Consider the following 24,312-nt stretch of genomic DNA (forward strand, 5'->3'; position numbering starts at 1 on the left):
GATGGTACCCTAGGAGTTTGTTGAAAAGCCTTCATGCACCAGAAATGGTGCAAGATGTGCAGATTGGTAGCACAGTCATACACCTGTTCCAGTTATTGGTGCTCTGCTGTTCCAAACTAGACGTGAGCAGTAGGGATGTTCTGGGAAGAAGTGCCATGAAAAGTTACTTGGCTGGAACCTCTTGTCGTGTTTTACCACGTGCAACAACAGATGGTGAAATCTATACCCCAGAAAACCATCAATAGTGGAGGAGCCATGGTAGCAAACTGGTGAGACGGCTGGGAGCTGGGGAGTTTGGTGGGTCGGATTTTACTCTTGGCTTGCTGTTGGTTTTTTAAATCCATGACCTTTTAAGGTGGTAAAAATAATCACATCGTGTAACATGCACAGATTTATGCCTATGAGGTGTATTAAAAGCATAAACCAATTCTAAAGAAAAAATAAAAAATTCCTTTAAATATTCCTTAAAATCAATGGCTGCAACAGTGTCAAAGTAGATGGTTCATACCCTAGAGAAATAAAACAATTCTAAACATCCATATTCAGAAGTCACTTCTACAGTTGCTAGCAACTTAAAATTATTTATGCTTGTGTGTATTTTTTAATGAGTACAAGTACTAAGAAGTTTATTTCTGACATACAAGGGGAAAGTACAAATCCAGAACACTCATATGGTTCCCATTTGACAGAAAGTTTGGTCCAGGGATTGAATGAATTCTGCAGTAGCTGGGACATGCAGGTTTGGTGCACAGAGAAGGATGCTCGTTGAAGACCTCATTTATTGCACTTCTATCCAGCAGTGTGTGTTTAGGGGTCATACAGGCAAGACACTAGACAAAAAAAATCTAGAAATAACTAATTAAACTGGTGCTTGGGCTTTAGATTTCATCTCCCAAAACCAGGTCCTGAGCTGAGTCAGGCTCAGGCTTGAAACCTCCTTGGTCCTGCAGACTTTCTAATTCTCTCCGCACTTCCTGAATGACGCTGCTTTCCTCATAATCAGAGAGAAGATCCTGGGGGATCAAGCTGAGAAAGGGCATCTCATCCACGACTAAGGGATCTTTTTCAGTGTTCTGGGTTTCATTGGCAGACAGCTGACACACAGATGTAGACCTGTGGCTGTTGGAAAAAGGCACATCTGGTCATACAGTACATCATTTTGTGTTCTTCTTCTAGTTCATGGAATTCTCCATTCCCTCCTCACATAAAAACATGTTAAATGCACAACGGATGTACCCCAGCTGACTTCACAAGCATCTGATTCTTACATGCTTGACAGCTGGAGAGTTATAAATGTGATTTCCACATACAGAGATCCTAACAGCACAAAATGTTTGATCCTGGCACACAAGATGTCGGTGGCTCTCAAAAAAAACAGGTAACAAAAAAATGTTACTTGAATCTTTAAATTCGGATAGAAAATTCTGGACAGTTCAGCTATATTCACACCCTAATTAATTTCTGTGTTTCTACATCCTCATCTGAAACATTGTTCTGACTAGACCTGACATTTGCTGACAGATCTTCCCTGAGGTTAATGGTGCATTAACAAAAATTTTGGTGATGAAAGGATGGGATCAGCTCTGCTTGCTTCCTTTGATGACATTTATGAAACAAAATGTTACCCAATTCCTTTTCAAGCATGAAAAAATGTAGAAAGAGTTGGACACAGAAGAGAGAAATAATAATCTACATCTCTATCCCAGCTATGATGTCTTGTTGGAAATTAATATGATGCTGGTAGCATAGGAGCAAACTTGGAGAGTTTATTTCATAGAAAATGTAGGTTTTCTAAAAATGCTTTTAGCAAAACTGAAATGATCTCACTTTCTGCCAGTGAAACTGCTGACAATGCAAAGAACTCATTTTAAAGAAATATTAAAAGCATGAGCTATGAAAAGTTTGTGTTAAAATACCTTTAACATGTCTCACATTGTAAAGCAAGCAAAACATCTGACAGAAGCCCAGTCTCACACAGAAAGTTGGTGGACAGGGACTGCGTGCAGAGGGTTGGAATGATGCATCTCAACAGCTGTTAGTACTGCCTGATTAAAAAGCAGTACCAGCCCCATCAAATCACACACTTAATTCACACCGGATTCATGTGTTGCCAAACTTAGTTGGGCACATTTGTGTGGGACAAAGCAGAAGGTTTCAGTGGTACAGACGAGAGAAGTTGTCAAAACCTTTTCTAGTGAGGAAGAATCTGTGTGTTCTCTACCTATTTACCACAGAAATAGACCCCTCAAAAATTTCAAGCAGCTTGTTTGCCCAGCTTTGGTCCTTACCTGTGGGGCTGGCAGCTCAAGCCACTTGCACAGGGGCAGTGCTCCAGCACTCCATCGGGCTCCAGGTCCCAGGTGATCAGGTTGAGAAGCCTGTTTGAAGGATCATGGCAGGGTTCACCTTCCTCAGGTAAGGGCGTGCACACAGGAAACAGCAGCTCTGCAGGCCAGAGTAAAGTCATTTTAGGAGAGGTTGTTATCTGTCTGCTAAACTGGGATGACCCCATGTTCAATTCTTTATGCAAGATATAAAAAGACAGGCTTGATCTCTTTTTAAGTCCACTTACATGTTAGGGAGCTATAACCATGTTTTTTCCACTAGGTGGGAGTAAGACATTTGAAGTTCATCCTTAATGAGCACGATCAGCTTGACTCAGAGACCAATGTCAAGACAGTACAGCACAACTCCAGCCCTTGGAGATTCCAAACTCTTCTAATCCCAAGAAAACTAACATTACAGTGAATCCTTTGCAATGAGTAGCATAAATAGTTCAAAATCTGAATAGAAAAATACCTCTCTCCTTTAGAACTCTGTTATTTTGCAGAGGCTGCAAATACAGAGCAATTGTTCAGAGACTAAATAATGAAGTTACAAGAACTGCAACTCAGACATTTAATTTATTTTAGTAATTCTGCTGTAGGCAAAGCTGTCTGATGGCATTTGGGACTTGGCACCTTTGTTCTACACAGGGCTGAATTTCAGCCTGTGTAAGAAATTATTTTAAAAGGCTGTGTCCTTTGGGTTTCCTCATGTCAGTAACTCACTGTCTCAGTCTAGAATTCAGCTCTTCCAGATGTTCCTATAAAACCTCCCTTCCTCCTCTTGTCTTCAGTCACCTCATATGGCAGGATAAAATATGAGAAGAATTCAAAATCTGAAGTTTTTAAACCAGCCTTGGTCAAAAGACACATACATGTGTGTGTGTGCACAGACACATGTGCTTCAATGTATCTGACCTATCAGTTCCCAGTTTCAAAACATTATATACTGAGCAGCGAATACTCCACAGTTTACTGAAGTTTTACATGAAAAATATGCATTGTTATTAGGACAATCTTTTGCAATACTCTAGTGATGAAGAAAGGCCTTGAGGCTGGGCCTAACCTGAAAAACCCTATAGCCCTGCTAAAGCAGACAGCCATAGAGAATAAAAATTCATTGCTACTAATCAATAGAAAAATTTAAGTTCTAATAAGAGTATTCTATCAATGTTCATCAATGTTCTTACCTATTGATTTATTTTTATATATATATATATATAATTTTCTCAATAACTATATATCTCTTGTTCCTTCCTAACCAAACTTAATACTGAAGGTCCACTATGTAATGCTCCACATTAACATGGGAAAGCTGAGCAGATCCTCTTTACTTTTAAATGGTGTTGGAGCTTTCTCCTTTGTTTTCCTGGAATGCCCTGGTGGCCTGATCCACCAGCAGGCTGAGAGTGGGACAGGCCCAACCATCAGTACGAGGCCTCCTCTGGCTCATAGCAAGGAAAAAAGCTAGGGAAATATCTACCTGCTGTAGGGAGATGGCTGGAATTGTGTCCTGTCACTACTAAAATAAGGTGAGCTGTGATAAATGCAGTGAGGAACTGGTGTGTATAAACCACCAGAAGAAACTGGACCCCAACCAGACAGGACTGGGGATTGATTTCAGGCCCGAGACCTTCTGCTCTCCCTTCTGTAAATCAAGTTTCACATTCCCATGTGGACTGACAACATAACCTGGGATGTCATTCCTCTGTCTCTCTTGGCTGCCTGGTGTGATGCCCTGGAAGGCTCACATAAAACTTGGAGTATGAAATGTATCTGCACTGTAATTCTGATGCTCTGCTTGCTGAGAGGAAGGAGAAGCCACTTTCACACAGCTCATTAATTTCTTCTGCACGTTTTTAATTCTCTTATTTTTGCTTTATTGTGTGTAAATTTGACATAGAGCTCTGCTGCTTTTAAATGCCTAAGACTCCCCTTTAGAAATGTAAATTTTTGTGCTTCTGCTGCTGGTCTCACCTCTAGTGTGCAACGGGCTTTGCTTTCACCAGTGCGCACCCCATCAGGCTGTTTCTCACTCCTAATTCTATCGAAGTTTTATAATGGAGTTAACACAGTGCATTCCACAGGCCAAGGGAGAACAACCTGTTGATTCTGTAGAGATTTAACCATTTTCCCTGGGCTGAAAAGAGCCAAATATCAACGCCCCTGCATGATGAGATGAACAGGATTAACCCCTGAGTACCTTTCTGGAAAGCACAGCACGTTCCAGGGTTGCAGTCGTGCTGGTTCTCACAAATGGTGCCGTTCTCCCCTTTGGCAGTGGCTCTCGTGCACTCGCCCCACACGCAGAGCTGCTCTCCACAGCACTCCACATCCCGTGAGCAGGGCTGCCAAAGGCAAAAGCTCCTGAGAAAACCGGCACTGTAGCACTCATTGCATGTATCACACACAGCTACACACAGAATTAAACCCTGAGCCTGAAGACAACAGTATGTACTTTAAATATACATATGTCATGTTCCCGCTGCTCAATAGAACTGCGTCATTTCTCAGGTTGAGCACACATAGAATTATTGCCAGACAGGAACCTCCACAGCAGAGCAGCAGCACTTCATCCAACCTGGCCTTGGACACTTCCAGGGATGGGGCAGCCACAGCTTCTCTGGGCAACCTGAGCCAGGGCCTCCCCACCCTCACAGGGAAGAATTTCTTTCCAATATCTAATCTAACCTGCTCTCAGTATGACGCCATTCCCTCTTGTCCTGTCACTACATGCACTTGCAAAATGTCCCTCTCCAGCTCTCCTGTAGCCCCTTTAGGTACTGAAATGCTGCTCTAAGTTCTCCCGGGAGCCCTCTTTCTGCAATCAAGGGAAACTAAAATTAATAAATGAACCATCATCAATGGAGAACATTACTGGTTTTTTCCATTGTTAGATGCAGTCAGGAATTTACAGTTTGTTCAGAAGAATTGTTTTCAAAGAGCAAAGCAAAAAAAAAAGTCTTACTAAAATCCTTATTTTAGTTGTAATAAGAACCAGACTTCATTGGTAACTAAGAATCTTTGAAAAAATCTGTCTGAAAAAAATCTCTTTGCAAAACAGAAATGCAAATCTCTAGCTAGAGGTACCTTTGTATGACAAGTGCCCCAGTGTTTCAACTACACACACTTAAGAAATCAACCTAATAAAAACCATGTGAGTCACTTTGTTTCCTTTTTTAGGTAGTCTGATTAACAATCTTAAGGAGTCATAGCAGGTCAGTGTTTCAGCAGCTTTTTCCTGTCTGTGTAAAGCCCTGTCTGGGCAGCCATAAAAAAATCTGTATTTCTTCTCCAGTGGATCCCACAGGCAGTGCTTAACAGAGGGCAAGGTGTAGGACTACACTGGCACTATGAAGACCTGCTAATTAAGTTAAAAAATGCTCTGTAATTGTGGAGGTTCCAGGTTGGGGAATTGATCCCACCTCCTTCAGCCTGAGTTCACTTTACAACAGAAGTGTAGCTAGGATCCAGTTTTTACTTTCTTTATCCTACAAGTGTTCTAGTGAGAACTGCAAAGAAAAGGTGGGGAGAGGGGTAGATGTTGGGTCATCCCAATCTTGTGTTTTAATTACTCCATGTTAACATAAAAACTTTTTTACCCTCATGCAGAAAGCTTTGCAGCTTCTTTTCCGTCAATTTTGACTTGCTGACATTAGCAACAATAACTTACTGAGTTTCTAAAAATCACATTAAATCCCATCTCATTCGGGACTTACTGTGTGCTGGGGCTTGCAGAGCTGACATTTGTATTCAAAGGTGGAGAACTGGCAATACTTCCCTGTTTCACAGTCTTCGTCGATGATACACTCCTGAAGGAAAGGATAAAAGCGTGATTTGCCAAAAATTCATGCCTCTCCTTGAAATACCAGAAACTCTTCACTAATTTCATTTCTTACTTGGGGCTCCTTGTACAACCATGGTTCTGTAACAGACCAGTGCCCTCTCCCTGGCTTATCTGAATCCTCTGGCCTCAAATTGCTGGGTGGCTTCACTTCTTGAGTGCGTGGCAGTGCGGAGAACACAGGGAGCAAGTGGATATATTTGTGTCTGGTTCATGGGGGGGGGGGCTGTTTTCCCATCTAATGGTTACCTCTTAAAAATTGTGTGATTAACCCTCTTCTCTAAAATGTCCTTTTTTTTTTTCCCTCCAGGCTGGAAACAATGTAGTCAACACCATTCTGAGTCCCCTGTACTCCAGCATTGGTTTGGACCATTGTTAGTGGGAAGGGAAAGGAAAAAGCAAAAGGAATTACACAAAAATCCTTGAATTTTCTGAAGTAAGCACTTGGCTGCTCTTCAGCAGACACTAATCTCACTTGCTGGAGCAGATCATCTGTGCAACCTCTATTGAAAGTTTCCACTAAGCATCTCATTTTCTTCAGATCTTCTCCAGATTCAGCCTTTTGGAGGGTTCTTGCCATGTGTGAGGCAAGGCTGCTCTGCCTGAATCAGCCCTGTCTGAATTACCCACTTTGGCCACCTCAGATGTTTCCAAGCAGTTTGATTACCCAGAACACAGAACACAAGCTAAACACGGTCTAGGGCCTGACTCTTTCCAAGTCAATGACTCGACATTCAAGTGACATGTTTATAATTCAGAAGAAGTCATTTTAGCTGTTTTAAGGAATTAGTATCACCAGGTCTAGGCTGCTATAAATTACCACAACGTTTTTCAACTTCATTATCCCAGTAGTGTGTGTGTTCCACTTTTTTTTTTTTCTTTCCTGTTATGATAAAAATTCTGTTAATGTGAAAAATGTTGATCAGCTGGTGGCAGTAGACTGGGGCAGGAGTGGAGGACTGAGAGCTACATAACCAGGTGGATCAGAATCCAAATATCCAAATGTTATAGAGTATGTTGGCGGTTTTGTGGTTCCCAGTGAGCAGGCAGCCACATCTCTTCAGCAGCCGTGCTCTTCTAGGCCAACTTGTGTAGCTGTTGGTAGCTTTGTTGGCTGCTTTGATGAATCCCCTGTATAAACCATACCCAGAATAGACCCCACTGTTCCACTCCTGTTCCATCCATTCTCAGGCAAACAGCCAGGTCTCGCTGTACTCAGGTTTTCCAACTGTCCTTCTCCATAAAGGAGAAATCTTGCCATAATAGTTTTTAAGCTCATGGAATAACTCTCTCTCCAGCTCTAAAACCACCTAACACCAAAGTTGCAATTCTCCAGTTGCTGCTTTCTCCTGAATTAATGAGTCCCACACCAAAAAACTTTTTCCTCTTACTGAATTGTGTCCCACCAGTTCAGACGTTCAGTTTTATGAGCGTTTCCAGTCAGGGAAAAAAAAAATCCCTTTGTGGGTTTCTTTCCTGGCCTGTAAAAGGCTTCCTTTCACATGATCTCTGGGAAATAGTGTGCCACACTCCAAACCAATTTACTTCACCCAGATATCCATAGTCAATGCAGAACTCAGTAATGCTTACATGCAGATGTGTAACCATATACATTTTTATTATTATTTATTTTTCTTTCTTTAATCAGGCAACAGACCTTTTATAATTCAGCTACCTTAACACAGAATAGTTGCTGGACAAGGAGCAAATCTGAACATCTTCATCAGCTGCAACAGATTCTGAACAATCCATTTTTTCCTGGAACTGTGCAAACTAAGTTATTTCTCAGAATATTTTGTCTTTGCAGGAGCTACTGCATAAACTGAGGAGAGGGAGTGTTGGGTTCTGATGTGCAGCAGAGCATACAAGTTGGGCAGATAACTTAAAGGCAGAATCAGCCAGCCACAGTGATAATGATGTACATCCCCCTGAAATCCATTTTTGTGTTATACCAGTTAATTTAATGCTGTGGAAAAGGAATATGCTGTTTGGGAAGTGCTAAAGAATAATACAGAGTGAAAGCAGCATTGCCTGTTTATTAATAGGAGTACTGGGAGCCATAAACAACAGAGGCCAGGATGGAGAATCCCATGCTATGTACCTGTAAGGACTTGCTCAGCATCCTGTGGACTCTTATTATAATATTGTGCTCTGCAGTGAATATCCTGCAGCACCTGGAAGCAATTTGGGCATTAGGATTTGTTCCAAAACCAACAGGGGGAAAAAAAAAGGAAAAAACCAACGAAAAACCCACTCAACAAGAGAATGAAAATCATGGAAAAGATTCCTAAGTCTGCTGAAACAACTGCTGCTGAAAGAAACTTCAGGTTTCTTGTCTTTGGTAGATTATGCCAAAGATTCTTGCTTTCCTAAAGAATGTTTAGTGTCCATTTTATTTGAGAATAAAACAGTGAGTGATGCTGGTGATAGTCAAATACGGCAGCTCCCAGACCACCGAAACAACTGGTGCAGGACTGTGCAGGTCAGAGCTGCTGGGACAAGCTTTCACAGGAGTGCTTTCCCTCAGGCCTTTGCACACATGGAAAGGCACAAAAGAAAGGAGTTTTCTTCCAGTGTGATGTGTCAATCTGCAGCCCCCAGGGCCTGGCAGGTGCCACAGGCTGTTCTGGCAGACTGCACTGGCTGGTGGGATGTATCCCACTGTGCTGTGCACCATGTCACCCTCTGCCCATACAGCACACCAAGGAGGATAGAGGGACAAGCAAAGAATTTCTCATTTCAAGTTATGAAAGCAGAGCAACATGGCCAGAGTTAACCTAATTTCACACAGAACCCACTTTCTTTGGCAGTGTTCACCTGGTTTCTGTACCTCACTATGGCAGTATTTTTAATACTCTGTTTTGCTGGTGATACAGTATGTACTGAAATAACACTCACTTTCTTTGCTCTTCTTCCCCTTAATCCTTAATTAAAACCCTAAGAGTAGACTAAAAAATACTCTGATTATGTCTAACCTTCAAAATGGACTCACTGATTTTAAATTCATAACTGGCATTTGATTTGTCTGTTCCCTCTCCCCACTCACACTCACCCTGCCTCCATTCTCAGAAAGTTCTTCTTCAAAGATAACTTTAAACAAAACTCTCTCTTCACTACTCATATCTTCAGCCAATACTTGTCAGGGACTGTCTTAAGTGAGACTTTCTCTCCTTCTTTAGTTTAGAACACAAGAAAGCAGAGGAAGGCACTGTCATGACTTAATATACAACTTTTCTGTGGTTCTCTGGCATGAGAACAATGGGATTCAAGCAGGAGAACCCCTTCTCCCCTCCTTGTGTGATGGCCCAGTTTGCTGGCTTACTGTGATCCCGTTACAGTTTGTGCCTACAAACTTCTGAAGGAGCTGAAGGGAGAGGCAGGATTGTTTTCTGCACAGCTGGTAAGCCAGAACAGCCCTTCCAAAGTGTTCATTCCTAACCCTCTATGGATTTCAGGTTTCCAAGCCATGAAGTAGAGAGGCAAAAATCAATTATTCTGGAGAGGTAAGGAAGTTCTGCCAGCAGAAACACAGCACAGGAAGCAATGCTACTAAAGCAAGTCGTGTGACAATTAGAAAATGAGTTTTAGTAACAACCTTGGAAATGCATGGGGGCATCTCGGCAGTATTCAGGGATAACTGTGCTCCAAAAGCTTCTCTGAACAAAAGCCCCTTTACATGTCTATTAAAAACTCCCCAGACAATGAAATTCCCATTTCAAAAACCTTTAACTCAGGTAGAACTCAGTGTTAACCTCCATGAACCATAGCTACAGATCCTTCCCAAACAGTGCCAGCGCTCACCCGACTGCACCCATGAGACAACAATAATTCCAGCCATGGCTGAAGTGCCATGTTCACATTGGAACTGACATCTCTTAGCAAATAGTCCTTCTAAGAGTTAACATTTCTGTGTTTACAAATCCCCTTCTAGGTTTTGTTTCAATTTCTGCAAGTTGTTTCACGTAGGACTGGTCTCCGTCACTGCAGCAGATGGCAAAAACTGCTGAGTAGTAAGGAAAAAAAAGAAGCATAAAACCTGTTTTATATCCTACATGTATTAAAAAAAAAGGCAGAATTACATAGCAAGGAATATTGTTTTATGGAAACTACTACTTTAATTTGAAATGCAGTAGCATTCCAGTTCCTAATCTCTCAGTTGTCTAGACAGGGCATGTAACACAGTTGTCTTTAATGAGATATGAATTAATTTGCCTTGAAATACCTCAAAACCTCTGTAATACTTTCCAGCAGTGCAAACCTCTCACTGCTGTCCTGCCAAGTACACAGCACTCGTAAAATTAGGAACTTCTGTTAAAAAAAGACGTCCTGAAAAGAGCAGACATGAGCTGCAAACCATGGTAGGGGTCACATCCCAGTGCTATGAGGGGAAGCCAGCTCTTTGGGTGGCTCTTCAAAAGGAATGTGACTTCTGAGCTCAAAACTAACAAACAACAAAACACAAGTCCCTTGGTTTTGTCATGAACTTCTCCATGGAGCTAATCTCATCTGATTCCTTTCCCCTGTTTCCCAGAAGCATTTTAATTGGGAAAATTTCATTTCTGGTTCTCCACATGACACAATATAAATGGATGCAAAATATGTCTTCATGACATAACTGAAGGTGGCCTAAAGGCAGTTCAGCTTGGCTTTAGGTACCCAAAGAAACACAGCTATATTAGCTTTAAAATGCTGTTAAAAAGCTGAGGGAATTGAGGCAGTCTGTGGCCCCCAATAAACTGCTCACCACCAAAGCATCCCTTTCTACACCACCTGCTTATTCCCACCACACAAACAGTGATCCTGTCACTGATCAGACCCTTATGCAGTTAATGCTCAGTGTCAAAAGAGGAAATAAAGAAAATATCATCTTATCCACAGCTTCAAGGAGCTGACTCCAATGAAAGAAGAAACTACACCCAAAAAAACAAAACTAAAAAAAATTCCTCACAAATGCCTCAGAATAATGAGGAAAATGGTGCCTGGATGCTCTCTCAGAACATGCTCTGTTCACTCTTGGTCAAAATCTCTCTGTAAGCCTTGCAATAATTTAATAGCAGATCATTCTGCAGAAGCAACCACTTCATTTTCTTCCCTCACCCTTTTTTTTCTCAGTAATAATAACCTGATCCTGGCAGGACTACAGCTTCTGCAAACGCTCCCATGTAGGAAACACAGTGCCAAGTACTCATTTCAATCTATTTTGCAATGGTATCAAAGTGGGCACATGAGAAGAACTATTCTGATTTGGTATAAAACCCCCATAAATTATATATCTGACAGGTAATTAACTTAGTCTGGAAACTAATAGCTATCCAGCGTAGAAAGAATAAAAGAACTGTGTCTATGTGTGCGTATATGTATATATCTATATCTATATCTATATATATGTGTGTATATGTGAGGTCAAAATACTGATGCATGTTTATAAACAAAGTTTTCCTAATAAGTTTGCAATTAATGGTCTTAACAGAGAAATGCATCTACCTGTGGATCTGTTAACTGGAGAACAACAATTCTTTAATCTTTGATAAGCAGAAGCTGTGTCTAAACACTCGTGGTCTGAGACATCCTGGGTTTTATTCCAAATGTCCTGAGCTCCAGTAGCAGTTGTGGAGCCACTGTAGAGCAGTGCCACAAAGCTCCAAAGTGCCATTATTTGTAAGTAGCAGTAATCACACAAAGACACAGCTTTGATGCAATGATGTTCCCTGGGAGCTGAATTTTAATGCCGGCCGCTCTTGTCTCTACAATTGGCAGCTACAAACTTTCCATGATTCACTACTGAACTATGTCAATTTTGCAAATTTGTACAAGCAAAACAACACAGAGTAGCTGTACACAGTGAGGATGTGAAACAGCTGGGTGAAAAGGAAAGCCTTTGAAAACAAGATTTCTGTACTTAGTAGCTGCTGGCTAACCTTAAATCACTAAACTACGAGTAGCACACTGAGAGTAAGATGCTGACCTGTGCCCCATCCCTCACAGAACTGATTTCAAACCCTGAATTTTATGGGATTTGTTCCTATATACTTTTTTTGGTAGTCTACAGTTGGAACAGACTTATTAATTGTGCTTAAGGTGCCAGCCAAGGATAATAATACTGGAACAGAAGTACACTGGTAAGGATTCACATTCAATGGATTTTGCCCATGGCAGAGTTGACAGCATAAGACACTGCTGTTACTGTAGAAGAAATCAAATAGTTTATTTTCCATGAGCTGTAGGTGGAAGAAGAAGGGGTTTGAATTAAAGCAATAGCACTGGAATAAATCATCTCCAGCACTCAAGGATTTTGGGGACACGGAATCCATGTCTGCCTAAGGATGGAACAGGCATCTGGTTCATAGATGTTGACTCTTCGAAGCTTCTTCAAGACCTCCTCTGTGGGGCATTTCTTGGGATTACAAAAGCCTTTTTTATTCCCTTAATTTAATTTTTCAACTGAAATCATGTGCCTAGAGGATATCAGCAACATGAGATGACAACTATTCATGAATATTCATTCCATTTCCTAAAAAAACACCAATGAGGAAGAAGGGGAAAGGGGTCTTCAGCACACTCCTTTTCCAAAAGGGACATGAGAGTATGAGCGTGTTACAGATTTCCACCACGTATGAAGTCCAAGACAAACACCTACCAGGGGACCAAAACTTTCCCTTGCTGACAGCTGTGAGCTCTCTTGGACCCAGAAAACCCACTGAGGCTCCCCTTTGCCTGACACCATGATGTCAAACTCTCTGTGTGCTGTAAGATACTGCTTCTCCCCCTGGACTTCCTAAGGGAAGAAGTTTGAGGGATTCCTCATATGATATAAATTCACAAGCAGGCTCTGAGTCATTTCCAGACAGAATAATGAGTAAACAGATCCAGAATTCCCACCCCACCCTGTATACCTTTTGTACAACCATGCTGCATTACAATATATTACTAACTGGAAGGGAGAGTGGACTTGTTAGGAAGGAAAGAACCAGGACAGGTGGGACAGGTGGAGGGGGGTTCTCTGTAAGCTGCAGAGGTGAAGAACCACGAGTTGGCAGCTGATGCACTCACCAGTGGTGTCCCTCAGTGCTAGCAGTGACCCAGCCCCTGCAAAGGCCAGGCAGACACCCACTGCACAAAAGATGCCAAAATGCTCTTTTGTGAATCACATGGGAGGAAGAACAAAGTTGAGACTCACTCAGCTGACACAGAAATGCATTTCTCAAGGCATTGCATTTGAAGCCACCATTCTACAGTGCTTCTTTCCTTCCTTTCTTCCTTCCTTCCTTTCTCTCTTTCTCTCCCTTTCTTTCTCTTTCTGTCCTTTCTTTCGCCAAACCTTTGATGAAACAGAACTAAACAGAAACAACTTCACCACTTTCCTTCAACTTCCATGGTTTAGCTTAATAAATCATAGTACAAAACACCATCAAGCTGGACCGGTAGCATCTCACACCTCTTCCTGACTCCAAACAACTGCACAGAAGGCCGAGGAATCACCGATCACACTCATTCTCTCTCCTCCTACTCACTGGTATAAAACCAGTCCCATCCTACAGATTTTGTAGAATCTAACCCTCCTAAAGTCCAGGTGAAGGTTAGATAAGACTTAGGCTCATCATATATGTGTCACAGGGCCAACCTCCCGGCCACTGCAAATTCTGCCACCTTACCTGTGACAACACAGATGGAACCAGCTGCAGATTTCACCCACTTATTTGCATCCTTTGTATCTATCTCAACCAATCTAAGATTATAACAGATGCAAATAAAAGATAAAAAGACAAAATACCTATGCTATACATCCAGTGCTGTAGCCTGTATTTCCTGTAGCTTTAGCTACTGTTGTTACCCTGCCAGCCAAGGCTTGCTGTTTAATTAGATAATATGGTTTCAGCTAAAATCTCAAATAAGCAGCTGCTGGAGCCAATGGATTAAGTCATGTAATCAAAACCAGTGGAAAAAAATTCTCATTTGCCTTAAAGCTTTTCCTCTCATGAGTAATTTGCTACATGTGTATGGCAAGAGGAAAGAAACACTGCTGATGAACCTTCAATAAAGATAATCCATACTGTGATCTCTTAACAGATGTCACAAAATTGCCACCAGCCCACACGAAAGAGTCACTCTCCTGACTGTATGTTACCTTAAAGAGAAGACTAAAAAGCCCCATTTCTCTGAGAATAAATATGTTGATCTAGGAGAGGCAGAAAGTAAAATCATTCATGGTGGTTTGTTTTTGTATCTCCCTACAACTCGGACACGATCTGTAAAAGACAATCACACAGGCTTGGATACCCAAACCCAGCATGTTATGAGCAGGAAAACTGAACCAAAACCAGGGAAAAGGTAAACAACCTCCCTTTGACTCTCACTACTCCCTTATCACGGCTTGTTGGCAGAAGAGATGTGGCAACCAATGTGCAAACAAGGGAGAAGCGGGAAGCTTCATTCCTCCCTGCCCATGGAAAACTTCAGACAAGGCAGGATTTGTACCCACAGCTAACAAGAATGCTGTCAGCTTTAGAAGTGGTGCATGGACACTGGTGAAGCACTGGCTAGAAGAGAAAGTTTTGGACCCTTCAGAGGAACTCACTGGTTTACCAGTCTGTTCTTACTAACCATGCTGAGAACATTGAATCAGTTCTAGGCACTGTCACTGTGTTACAGCAATAGCTTATTTTTGGCAAGGAGAAATTCAGCACAGGAAAAGCTTTCCCTCTTCAGTATTTAGCTACTCAAAGGGCAATAGTGCAAAGAGAGAAAAACGGTGAGGTGGCTCTTCAGCCAACTTGATTTTGCATTAAAATATTCTTTTTCTTTGGGGTTTAGCTGGAACAGAAATACCACATTGTAGCACAGGAGGATGTGGCAAATTTTTTAACAATTCTAAATACAGGCATAGACTGGAATTGCTAATGAAGACTTTTGGAATATTTGTTAGTACTACACAGTTTTGTTTCCCTAACTTGACAGAAAAAAACCAACTTACACTAAACTAGACTAACAGGAAATATTAAAGGAATCCTTGTCACTCTCTTAATAGTTTTTTTCCGTACTAACAAAGTAAACTTACTAAAGCTATCGAGCTGCTTCAGACTCCCACTGATACAAATGAGAGCAGGATTTGATACCTTTAATTTGGAGTAACCCTTTTGCTGTTGCATCAGTTACTTGCCTGGAAATCTAAGCTGCCATTTAAGAGCAAAAAAAACCCAGTGATACTGATCTGTGTTCTCAAACCTTTGCTGGTTGTGTTTTCAGCCAAAACACCTGCCTGGCTTGCCTCACCTCTCAGCAAAAGGCACCTTGCTTCTCCTGCCTCTGATAAGGTCTAGCAGCTGCTCCCAGCTGCTTGTTTGCTCAGGGCCATCGAGCCCGAGAGCCGAGTGAGTGCATGGAAACCGCAGCCTCACTTCTCACACCGTGGCCACTGCACCTCCACAGCGTTACAAAAGCACTGATGTTTGTGCCCACTGGCCACTCCTGCTCCTCTGTGTGCACCCATGACTTTCCACACAGCGTTCTCTGAGAGAAAACCAGCTCAGGATGGACTGAGTTTAGCAAGCAAAGATGTGGACACTGAGGAGTGTGTCAGGCAGCTGGCAATTACAGAGATTTCCCACCTTCCTCTTTGTACAGGATCGGACTTGACACTTGTATTTCAAACTCCTTCTGGCAGGTCTTTCCATTCACTGAGGCTAACATTCAGATATTTTTTTTGGCCATGGCCCAGTGAACATCAGATGATAGTCAAAAACACTGGGTTTAGATACACTGTGACTGACAATAAGGCCATCCTATCATCCATGACCTAAATTAAATCTCTTAATATCTTTTGCATCACTAAGGAGCATTTGCTGCTTATGGAGTCAGCTATGAAGTCTCACATATGCACACAGTCCATCACACCTTTCATACAAGAAGAATATGTCCCTCTCTACAAAAAGATTCACAGCCTGAAAGTACTCCAGATTAACTAGAGCAACTCAAAATGCTAATTGAGCAATTCTTCTCATCTTTGGCTAAATCCTGTTTCCCTTTGCACCCTTCTCCACGTCATTTTCTACTCTAACAAACACAAGCTACTTGTCCTCAAGAGCTATTCACACTTGCCCCAAAGCTTTGTGTTCTACATTGTCAAGACTGAAACTGAAAAGGGAACAAAAAAAGGGGGTTCAGTAAAATGGTAAGAATTGGTTAAGGATGTCTAACCCAGCCTGTCTGAGGAGCCATGGCTCTCTAAAACAAGTACAATTTGCCTTATCTACTCCTACAGCAAGGATTACCTAAAGAGGGGGTGTTGTGCAAAGAACTGCACTGGTCCAGTGATTATTGGAGCACAGCAGGCTGGACAGCTAACAGAAAAGCAAACTTAGAGTACCAAGGAATTAAATTATTAAACACACAAAACCTACCAGATTTAGATATTACGTGATTTTTGGCTAGACTGAGACCAGGATTCCAACTCAGGAATGCACTTACTGTGTCTATTGATAGTTTGAGGTTGCTGAGTGCAAGTCACCAGGGACTAAAAGTGCTGTGAAAAATTAAACAAAAAAATTGGACCCAAATATAAGACTGTCCAAAACAAGAGTCCTCCCTGAGACATAAGGGAGCAGAAATCAACACCAAGATGCTGCATTTTCAAATTTCTGCCATTGACTCCTCTCCTGCAGTGATGCTGATGGAAAAATTGCAATTTCCATTCCATTGATTGTTCCTTCTCAATTTCCAAAGCTTCCTTTCTCTACAGCACTGGTAGGAACTCCTCTCCTGGAGCAGTATGGGCCTCAAGGAGAGCAACTCCAGTACGTGTGGCTGAGAACATGTTTGGTGAAATCATATACAAGTTGCCCCAACAGGAACCAAGTGGTTACTTTGGCAGTTCTGGACATCAGCAGAGAAGTGGGAGCTTGAAGACCTGCAGCTTAACCATTTAAACCACTATTTTTCTCTAGAAAAGGGGGAAATTGAGCTATTTTCTTTCTTTTTACTGCTGGAATAAAGGCTGAGAAAAGGTTTAAATGAGGCTGTTATAAAAGGGATGCCACCCATTCTGTCTGTACAGATAAACCAGGACCTGCCAGCTCAGCTTGTAAACCCAGTTTCACAGTGATACCTCCCTGCCCAGAGCTCCAGGGGTGCCAGCAGCAGCCTTTCTTATGGAGATAAAGGCCTGGGCGTCACAGGATCTCCTCCTAAGGACGTGCTGGTGTTTGAAGTCCCTCTCTGAGCAGCTGCTGTGTTTGCAGAAGGTGTGTCCCAAATAACAAGTGTGCACACAGGCACACACCCGCATGGTGGAGGAAGGGCAAGCACCTCGCACAGAATCGCACCGAGGGCAGCTCTCCTCACCCTCCCACAAAGGAACTTTGACCTGTGCTGCACAACTAAAGAGAAGGCACAGCCATGCCCTCAACAGCCTCTGCCACCAGGGACAAGCAAAAGAAAGGAATCTGCTCCACAGCGCCAAAGTGAAATGAGAAATGCATTATATCCCTCCAGTTGCCTGGTTCACTCGCCCTAGATACCAGCATCTTTAAAAATCTCTTTCAAAAAAGAGAATTGAAACCAACCAGATATACTTCCATTAAGCTTTGAAAAAGAAAAACCCAAAACAACACAAAAATCAACCTTGCTAAAAAGAAGATACTGCTTTTTAAAATTATTTCTCAAATTACTGGAGACAAGAAAAAAGCTCAGGTACACTAGCTTTGAATTGGAAGAGAGAGCTTATGTAAAATACTACTCTGAATGGAAGTGAGAAGAAATGCAACTAAATCTTTGTGTAGCAAACCTTACTAGTACCAATTTTGTTTCCTTTTATTTTTCATCCTTGCTTTCCCTTGGTCAGGCTAATGTATCACAACTGAAACAGGTCTAGCCAACAAGCTAGAGAAGGTTTTGATTTTCAGAGGATAATGGGGAATGCTATTATTTTTGCTGTGCTCTGTGCTTGAACTTTTGACTGAAAATACTGTATTAATTTGCAAGCTAACCAGTGCTCCCTGGAGAAGTAAATTACAGAGTATTTGAGCCTTAAATCCAGGAATAAATGGATGCCAGGCCCTCCACAGACTTTATGCCCATCCAGCTACCTCTTGCCTGTGTTTGGCCTCTATAAAAACACGAGTCTGCTGGATTGAAGCCTGACATCAGTAGGGGTGACTGCCAGCCCTCAGTGATATCCGAGAAAGTGAATGTGAGTCTGGGAATGTAAATGGGGCCTCCCAATAATGCAGCACCTCTGAGGAACTGGACTGCATTGCCAGAAGTGGCAAAGAGCCCAATCCCCCTTCTGGAGACTTAAAACACCGATAGCCTCCTGGCCATAAAAGCACTGCCAAACGAGCCATCAGTAACAAAGAGCAGTCTAAGGAGAATGCTTCTGTGAGGCAGAGCCAGGAAGAAATACTCTGAAAGGAAAAGTCTGTGTGTGGAGGGTGTTCCCTGATGTATCTGCACTTCATGTACCTGTACACACTTATATTTATATGCACTATTTGTGTATGTATTGGTACCTGCTTCAGGAGGACAAGCACTGTGATTTAAAAGGCAGGCACAACCTGTTTCCCACAAAGCTGCTTCTCCAGTGCTGGATTTCATTCCAGCCAATAAGTGGACACATCTTTGCCTTCTTGTGAGGCTTTTGTGTCATCTCTCAAAGCCCATAAAGGTCACATGAAAAACTTCCAGTGATTTCAGAGGCTTGTAACTCAGCACAGAAAATAAATGTAAACTGAGGAGGTGTAGGGTTCCAGTTATCACAAATTACTGCAGTAATAAATTACACAGAGTTTGAATTTCAAAACAGGTGGTTTAGGAAGGTGCTTGGAAAATTCTTCTTTTTACCACCCAAATTTGTACCTAAAGTGCAGGAGCTGTGGGAATCCTTAACTTTTATAAGGCAAGCCCATAAACTCAATCTATGAAACCAGTGGAATCACTCCTCCACCACCTATTGGTCTGTGAAGCCTGTGGCCTGGAGAGTGACTGGCACACGTCACAATGCCACACAAAACTTCAGGTATGAAAATTTGTGTGCATAAAAATGACCTAAGGGCCCAGTGCAAAGTTTTCTGCAGCTCATTTCCCAATTCTTTTACCTTAAGTTTACAGATCTAAGGAACAGTGCCTTTTAATTTGGGCAAAAATTTTCTTCTACTTCATAGATCTCTCCTCAGCAGCACCTTTTTCCTTGCTGTAACACAAATCTTCCAATTTTTAATTGCATTACTCCTACAACATTTCTGTGCCCTTGCAGTACCAAAAGTGATTCATATTCCTCCTTAATGTTTAAAGTCTGCAAGCATCTTCAGATTTACTTCTGCTAGGCATCTCTCAGTCAAAATTAATTTCAGGCTCTCCTTAAATAAGGACCAAGTCCATCCGTAGGCTGCTTTTCATTTAAGTTGGCAACCTCTAAATAAGGTGTTTGTACCAGGGGCATGCTGAAAGTTCAAAATGAGTGTGTGTGGGGGAAATAAACATTAACAACTGCAGTTCTGTTTCAGCAGCTGCTGCAGTGGGGATGCTGGCGAGCAACGCTCCGCGGGGTGGAAGCGATGAGGAGCTGACAGGATCAGCCCTGGTTGTTCTTGGTTCAGAGCTGCATAAAGGCTGCCACCACAAAGCCTGGCAAAAATGTGTGTTCAGCCCTCAAACTCTTCAGCTGGAGCACTAAGAACGGTATGAGTTCTGGATGCAGCACTGGCTTGGTAAGCAAGGCAAACTTCCCATATGGAAAATGCAGCTGTACCTTGATACATGAAGCTTCTAAGGAACTGTGTATGAACCTTGGAGGAAGTTAATTTAGAAATACTTTTTACAGCTGTGAAGAATGATTAGACACCACAGGCAAGCCAAATACATTATGAAACATCACTAGTGTTGTGTTCCAGTGCTAAGAAGGTTAAAAAGTTTGCCTTTGTACACTGGATTTGAAGATGATTATCACGTTTGCTTGGAAAAAAACCCATTTGGATTGTCTTCATTGCATATAATCTCATTATTAAAAAGCACTGTGTAGGATGTTAACACTTTGTATAAAAGCAGATGTAATTTAGAATAGCTACAATTTATTTTACACCTTGACTTTTCACTTAGCCACAAGCTTTGCCAAATAGTAAAAAAAAAGTAAAGTTGCTTGTGTATGCTGTATTTTGCTACTTGCCATATTCAAACTTAAACAGCAGTATAAAAATATGAGCTGAAAGAGGGAAAACTTCAGAAAAGAGGCACTAATTTCAGGTTCTGTGCTCATTAAAACTAGAAACTACTGCCATAAGTTTTTCTTTTTTCAGTGTTTTATAAAATAGTTACAGAGCTGCTTCTCTGAAAGATCTGGAGGTAAGTTACTCTAAAAAAAGCCAGGACATGTTAAAGTAAGTCAAACCACAAACTATTAGTCAGATGAAGCCAGCTATCAGAGGAAACCTGGCAAGGCCAGTCTTACTAAGAGCACAAAAAAGAGTCCATTTTGGTAAGACTGTAACCAAAGAAAACCCAATTTTTTTAAGTAGTAGTATGTGCTGAATGTCTCATGTGACTACTGATGTTTAGCAAATGGACTTGTGCTTGCAAGACTCAGGTAAAGAATATTCTTGCTTTTTAAACTTCTTTGAGAGTCCTTAAACCATATTTTGAGAGCGGAGGGGATTTATTGTCCCGTCTCTCTCCCTTCTCCTCAAAGTGACATTCCATAACCAGTTGTCCATCACTGTGTTAGGCTAAAAAGCAAATAGAGCCATATGTTGTTCCACAGATTCCCCATAAATAGATGATTTGGGGTTATTTTCAATTGTTAAAAGTCTATAAAGCAATTTTTTTTTGTGGAAGACAAGGTCACTGTTATACTAAGGGTTTATCCACACTCACTGGAAAGGGCAGTGTAACTATCTTTTTATAATTAACATTTGTATTTAACAGACAAATTGAATGTTCAAACAGGTCAACTAACCACAACACTGAAACTCTGTTTCCAGTTCATAATATTTCTAAGTTAAACTAATTAAAAAACACAAACATTTTTGACTGCTTACTCCAATGGTTTTGTGTGTTTTAAAAGATTCCAAAATTTTGTTAGGTGAACTCTGTCACAGTCTTCTGAACAAGGAACCCAAAGTATTTGTTTGATTTTCAAAAGGAAAGAAAAGTGCTCACTTACATGATTTCTCTTGTTTTCTCCATCTCTTATAGATGTAATAACTGTCTCAGAAAAAACTGTTGATCCAGTTTTGTTATCTGTAACCTGATACAGGAAAAGAACAAAACATCAAACTACAGTTTTTATGAGTCCTTTGTGACTCTCCGTCCTACATTCTGCAATAATTAACCCGCTCCCATCCCCTCTTTTATTCCCATTTTGCTGTCACTCTTAATAAACCCTAATCTGAGGGGGAAAAATAGATGACAGGGCTACCTCCTTTCCTATTTAAAATGACACTGTAAAGAAGCTAACTGAGCAGGAGATGGTTGGGGTTTTATTCCCCATGCCATAGCTGTATCTGTGTCCTATTTTTAGCAGGCACTTTTTCCAAAATAAATTATTATTTCACACTAACCTTTCATGATGTGTCCTAAACACTGTGATTAGGCAAGCACAGGAGATACAATAAAACCCCAAAGTCCTTATCATCAGGGAAGTTTACATTCCAAATTATTGTGTGAATAAACATGTAAAATTGGGGTCTTTTTTTTGAAGAAAAGGTGTGAAAGAATGGAGAGCTCACCACATATAAGTTTTCTCATACCTTATCAATTTCTTGATGAGTCTGAACAGTTCTGTTGCCCACTCTGGTTTCCGTGTTGGACTCGTTATGGTAGTTGGGAGGTAAGCTTTCAAAGCTGACTTCTGACAGCTTTTTTGCCCCTTCCTCTTCAGCTTCCATCTGCCAAATTTAGAAAAAAAACCCCAAACAACTGAAAATTAGCAGAAATGTCACAAAAGAGACCGAGCCATGCCTCCCGCGCAGGCCCCGGTGACGGACGCTGCCTGCTCCAGACCCTGCCTGCAGCAGCTCTTGAATGGGCCAGAAAAGCAGGGCTGAGCTGAACCCTTGAGCTCTGGGCTGTTTAAGCCCAAGTCAGTCCCTGTGAGGGGAAAAAGCATGCAGGGTAATGGCAATTTGGTATCTGCAAAGGCTGATGCCAGTCAAGAGCCCAGCTTTTCTGTTCTTCACAGAAAACCACTGAAGACTTCACACAGACTTTCCGATCTGACAAAGAAGAGAAAATATTCTGGAAAGAGAGAGAAACATCTACAAAGCCCCTTGAAGTCAACAGAAGCAGCCCTATAGATGAGGGTGCACACATCCAGAATTTCATTCTCTCTTTCAGTTCCTACTGTCTTTGTTTGTGGGATGAAGAAGGGCGTGAATCTTGTAAACACACAAGAATAAATCATGCCCTTTTGTTATTTGCAACCACTGTAACAGAGCTAGGAGGCCTCAAGTTCAACCAGGATGAACAACAGGATTTTTCCAAAGACAAAATGTCTCTTCTTGGTGTGTCTGTTTATTTTAAACAACAGTTGCAAATCCCTCTGAGTCCAAACCATTTACCTCCTAAGACTCTGCTCAAACAATTCACACTTTGTGCTGTACACAGACCATTCCTCAATCCAGAGCTGACTACAGAAAGAGTAAAACAGGCAGAAATGTTGATTACATCCTTAAGCATCTTTGCAGCATTGTAAAGAATGGTTTGTCTCAGTGTGTTTGCAGTCTAAATGAAGTGGATGACAGAGGTAGATTTCAGCAACCGTCCAGATGACTGTAAAAGTTCAGAAATTCTCTAATTACAGTAAAGCAAGGTCTGTTTCTCAAGCAGGCAGTCAGTTAAAGGTTTTTGTAGACTATGTATTTTTGAATGAGGGGAAAAGAGAACTTGAAAGGAAGATCCTTAACAGGAAGGGGAATAAAAAGCACACAAGAAAGGGCAGTGCTGGGACAAGGTGTTTTGACAGCCATATAAAACAATGGCTTAGGGATTGGTCTCAGTTCCTGGCTTTGAAACCTGTGCGATTCTGGGCCAGCAATTTGAGATCAAGACACGCAATTACATCACAAGCAAGCTGCTCCTCCACACATTTTCAGGACACGTACAGCTCTGAATCCTGGTTTGGGATACCCTCGTGCGCCTTAGCTCCTGCTGCACAGAGACAATCAAGTAACTCTTCCCTTCCCTCCTCCCCTCGCCACGTCCTGTTCCTTTCTCTCTCCGGCATCCAGCCGCACCATCGCCTCGCTGGCCCGGGCCACCCCGGGATGCGCACACAGGGCGAGCCCCGAGGGGCCGGCGGACACCGAGCCGGGGGGCCCCGCGCTGCCCAGCCCGGAGCTCGGGTCCGGCCGCGGCTGCTCCCGGCGGGGCCGGCCCCGGCTCCTTTGCGGCCGGCGGGGATGCGGAGCGCGGCCGGGATGCTGCCGGCGCTGCCCGCAGGTGCGGCCCGCCCGGGGAATACGTGAGGAGGGAACCCCCCGCGCCCCCCGCCGCCCCCGCACCTCCTGCACGGCGTTGCGCAGCTTGTGCTGCGTGTCCTCCATCAGCGCCTCCACCTCCCGCAGCATCTCGCCCAGGCTGGCCGCCCGCCGCCGCCCGCCGCCCGCCGCGGGCAGGCACAGCGCGGCCGCCAGCGCGGCCCCCAGCGCGGCCACCAGCGCCCATCGCCGCATCCCGCTGGCCCTCCGCTGGCCCTCCGCTGGCCCTCCGCTGGCCCTCCGCTGCCCCTCCGCTGCCCCTCCGCTGCCGCGGCCCCTCCGCGCTCAGCGCCGGCGGGCGGGACGCGGCCGGGGCGGGGCGGAGCGGGGCGGGCGGACCCTCGGCCCCCGCCGGAGCCCCCGCCCTGGGAGCGGGGAGAACGGGAGGGGAAGGATGCTGAGAGAGGCGGGGAGGTGCCGAGGCAAAGGAGCAGCGCGAGTTTCCCGTTCAGACCCGAGACCTTTCGCTCTCTCGGTGTTTTGAACAGGTTTGATGGGAAGAGGAAGGTGCGAGCTGCGCGGCACCTCCATTATGAGCTTTGCTTCCCAGCGAAGGTTCTCAAAAGATGCTCTCAGCTCACAGGGGTGACGCGTCCTGCACCCCGCTGCGCCTGATTGATTCCCCTCAAACTTCTTCTAAAAAATATTCAGGCAGCATCATAATTTTGTAACTGTGTGTCTC

The 24,312-nt window shown here is 42.9% G+C and overlaps 1 protein-coding gene across 1 annotated transcript; it reads right to left on the reverse strand.

The window, feature by feature from the left end:
- Window positions 1-595: 595 nt before the first annotated feature.
- DKK3 (dickkopf WNT signaling pathway inhibitor 3) lies at window positions 596-23,840 on the reverse strand. Its single transcript, XM_048307114.1, has 7 exons — window positions 23,655-23,840; window positions 21,903-22,040; window positions 21,317-21,400; window positions 6,044-6,136; window positions 4,528-4,672; window positions 2,289-2,445; window positions 596-1,119 (listed from the first exon to the last, which is right to left on the reverse strand). Exons 1-7 carry the CDS (start codon window positions 23,823-23,825, stop codon window positions 879-881), a joined length of 1,029 nt encoding a protein of 342 aa, XP_048163071.1. The 5' UTR covers window positions 23,826-23,840; the 3' UTR covers window positions 596-878.
- Between the last annotated feature and the right edge of the window lie 472 nt (window positions 23,841-24,312).

Source organism: Corvus hawaiiensis, chromosome 6 (assembly GCF_020740725.1).
Source record: "Corvus hawaiiensis isolate bCorHaw1 chromosome 6, bCorHaw1.pri.cur, whole genome shotgun sequence".
NCBI lineage: Eukaryota > Metazoa > Chordata > Aves > Passeriformes > Corvidae > Corvus > Corvus hawaiiensis.

Bases quoted from the DNA above. Each gene is read 5' to 3' on its own strand.
- DKK3 (XM_048307114.1), bottom strand. From the start codon at position 23,825: ATGCGGCGATGGGCGCTGGTGGCCGCGCTGGGGGCCGCGCTGGCGGCC. The intron at 6,137-21,316 runs GTAAGTGAGCAC...CCTTTCCTTCAG, and splicing joins GAGAAAACAAGAGAAATCAT to GAGTGTATCATCGACGAAGA. The intron at 2,446-4,527 runs GTACTCAGGGGT...TCTGGCCTGCAG, and splicing joins GTGCTGTGCTTTCCAGAAAG to AGCTGCTGTTTCCTGTGTGC.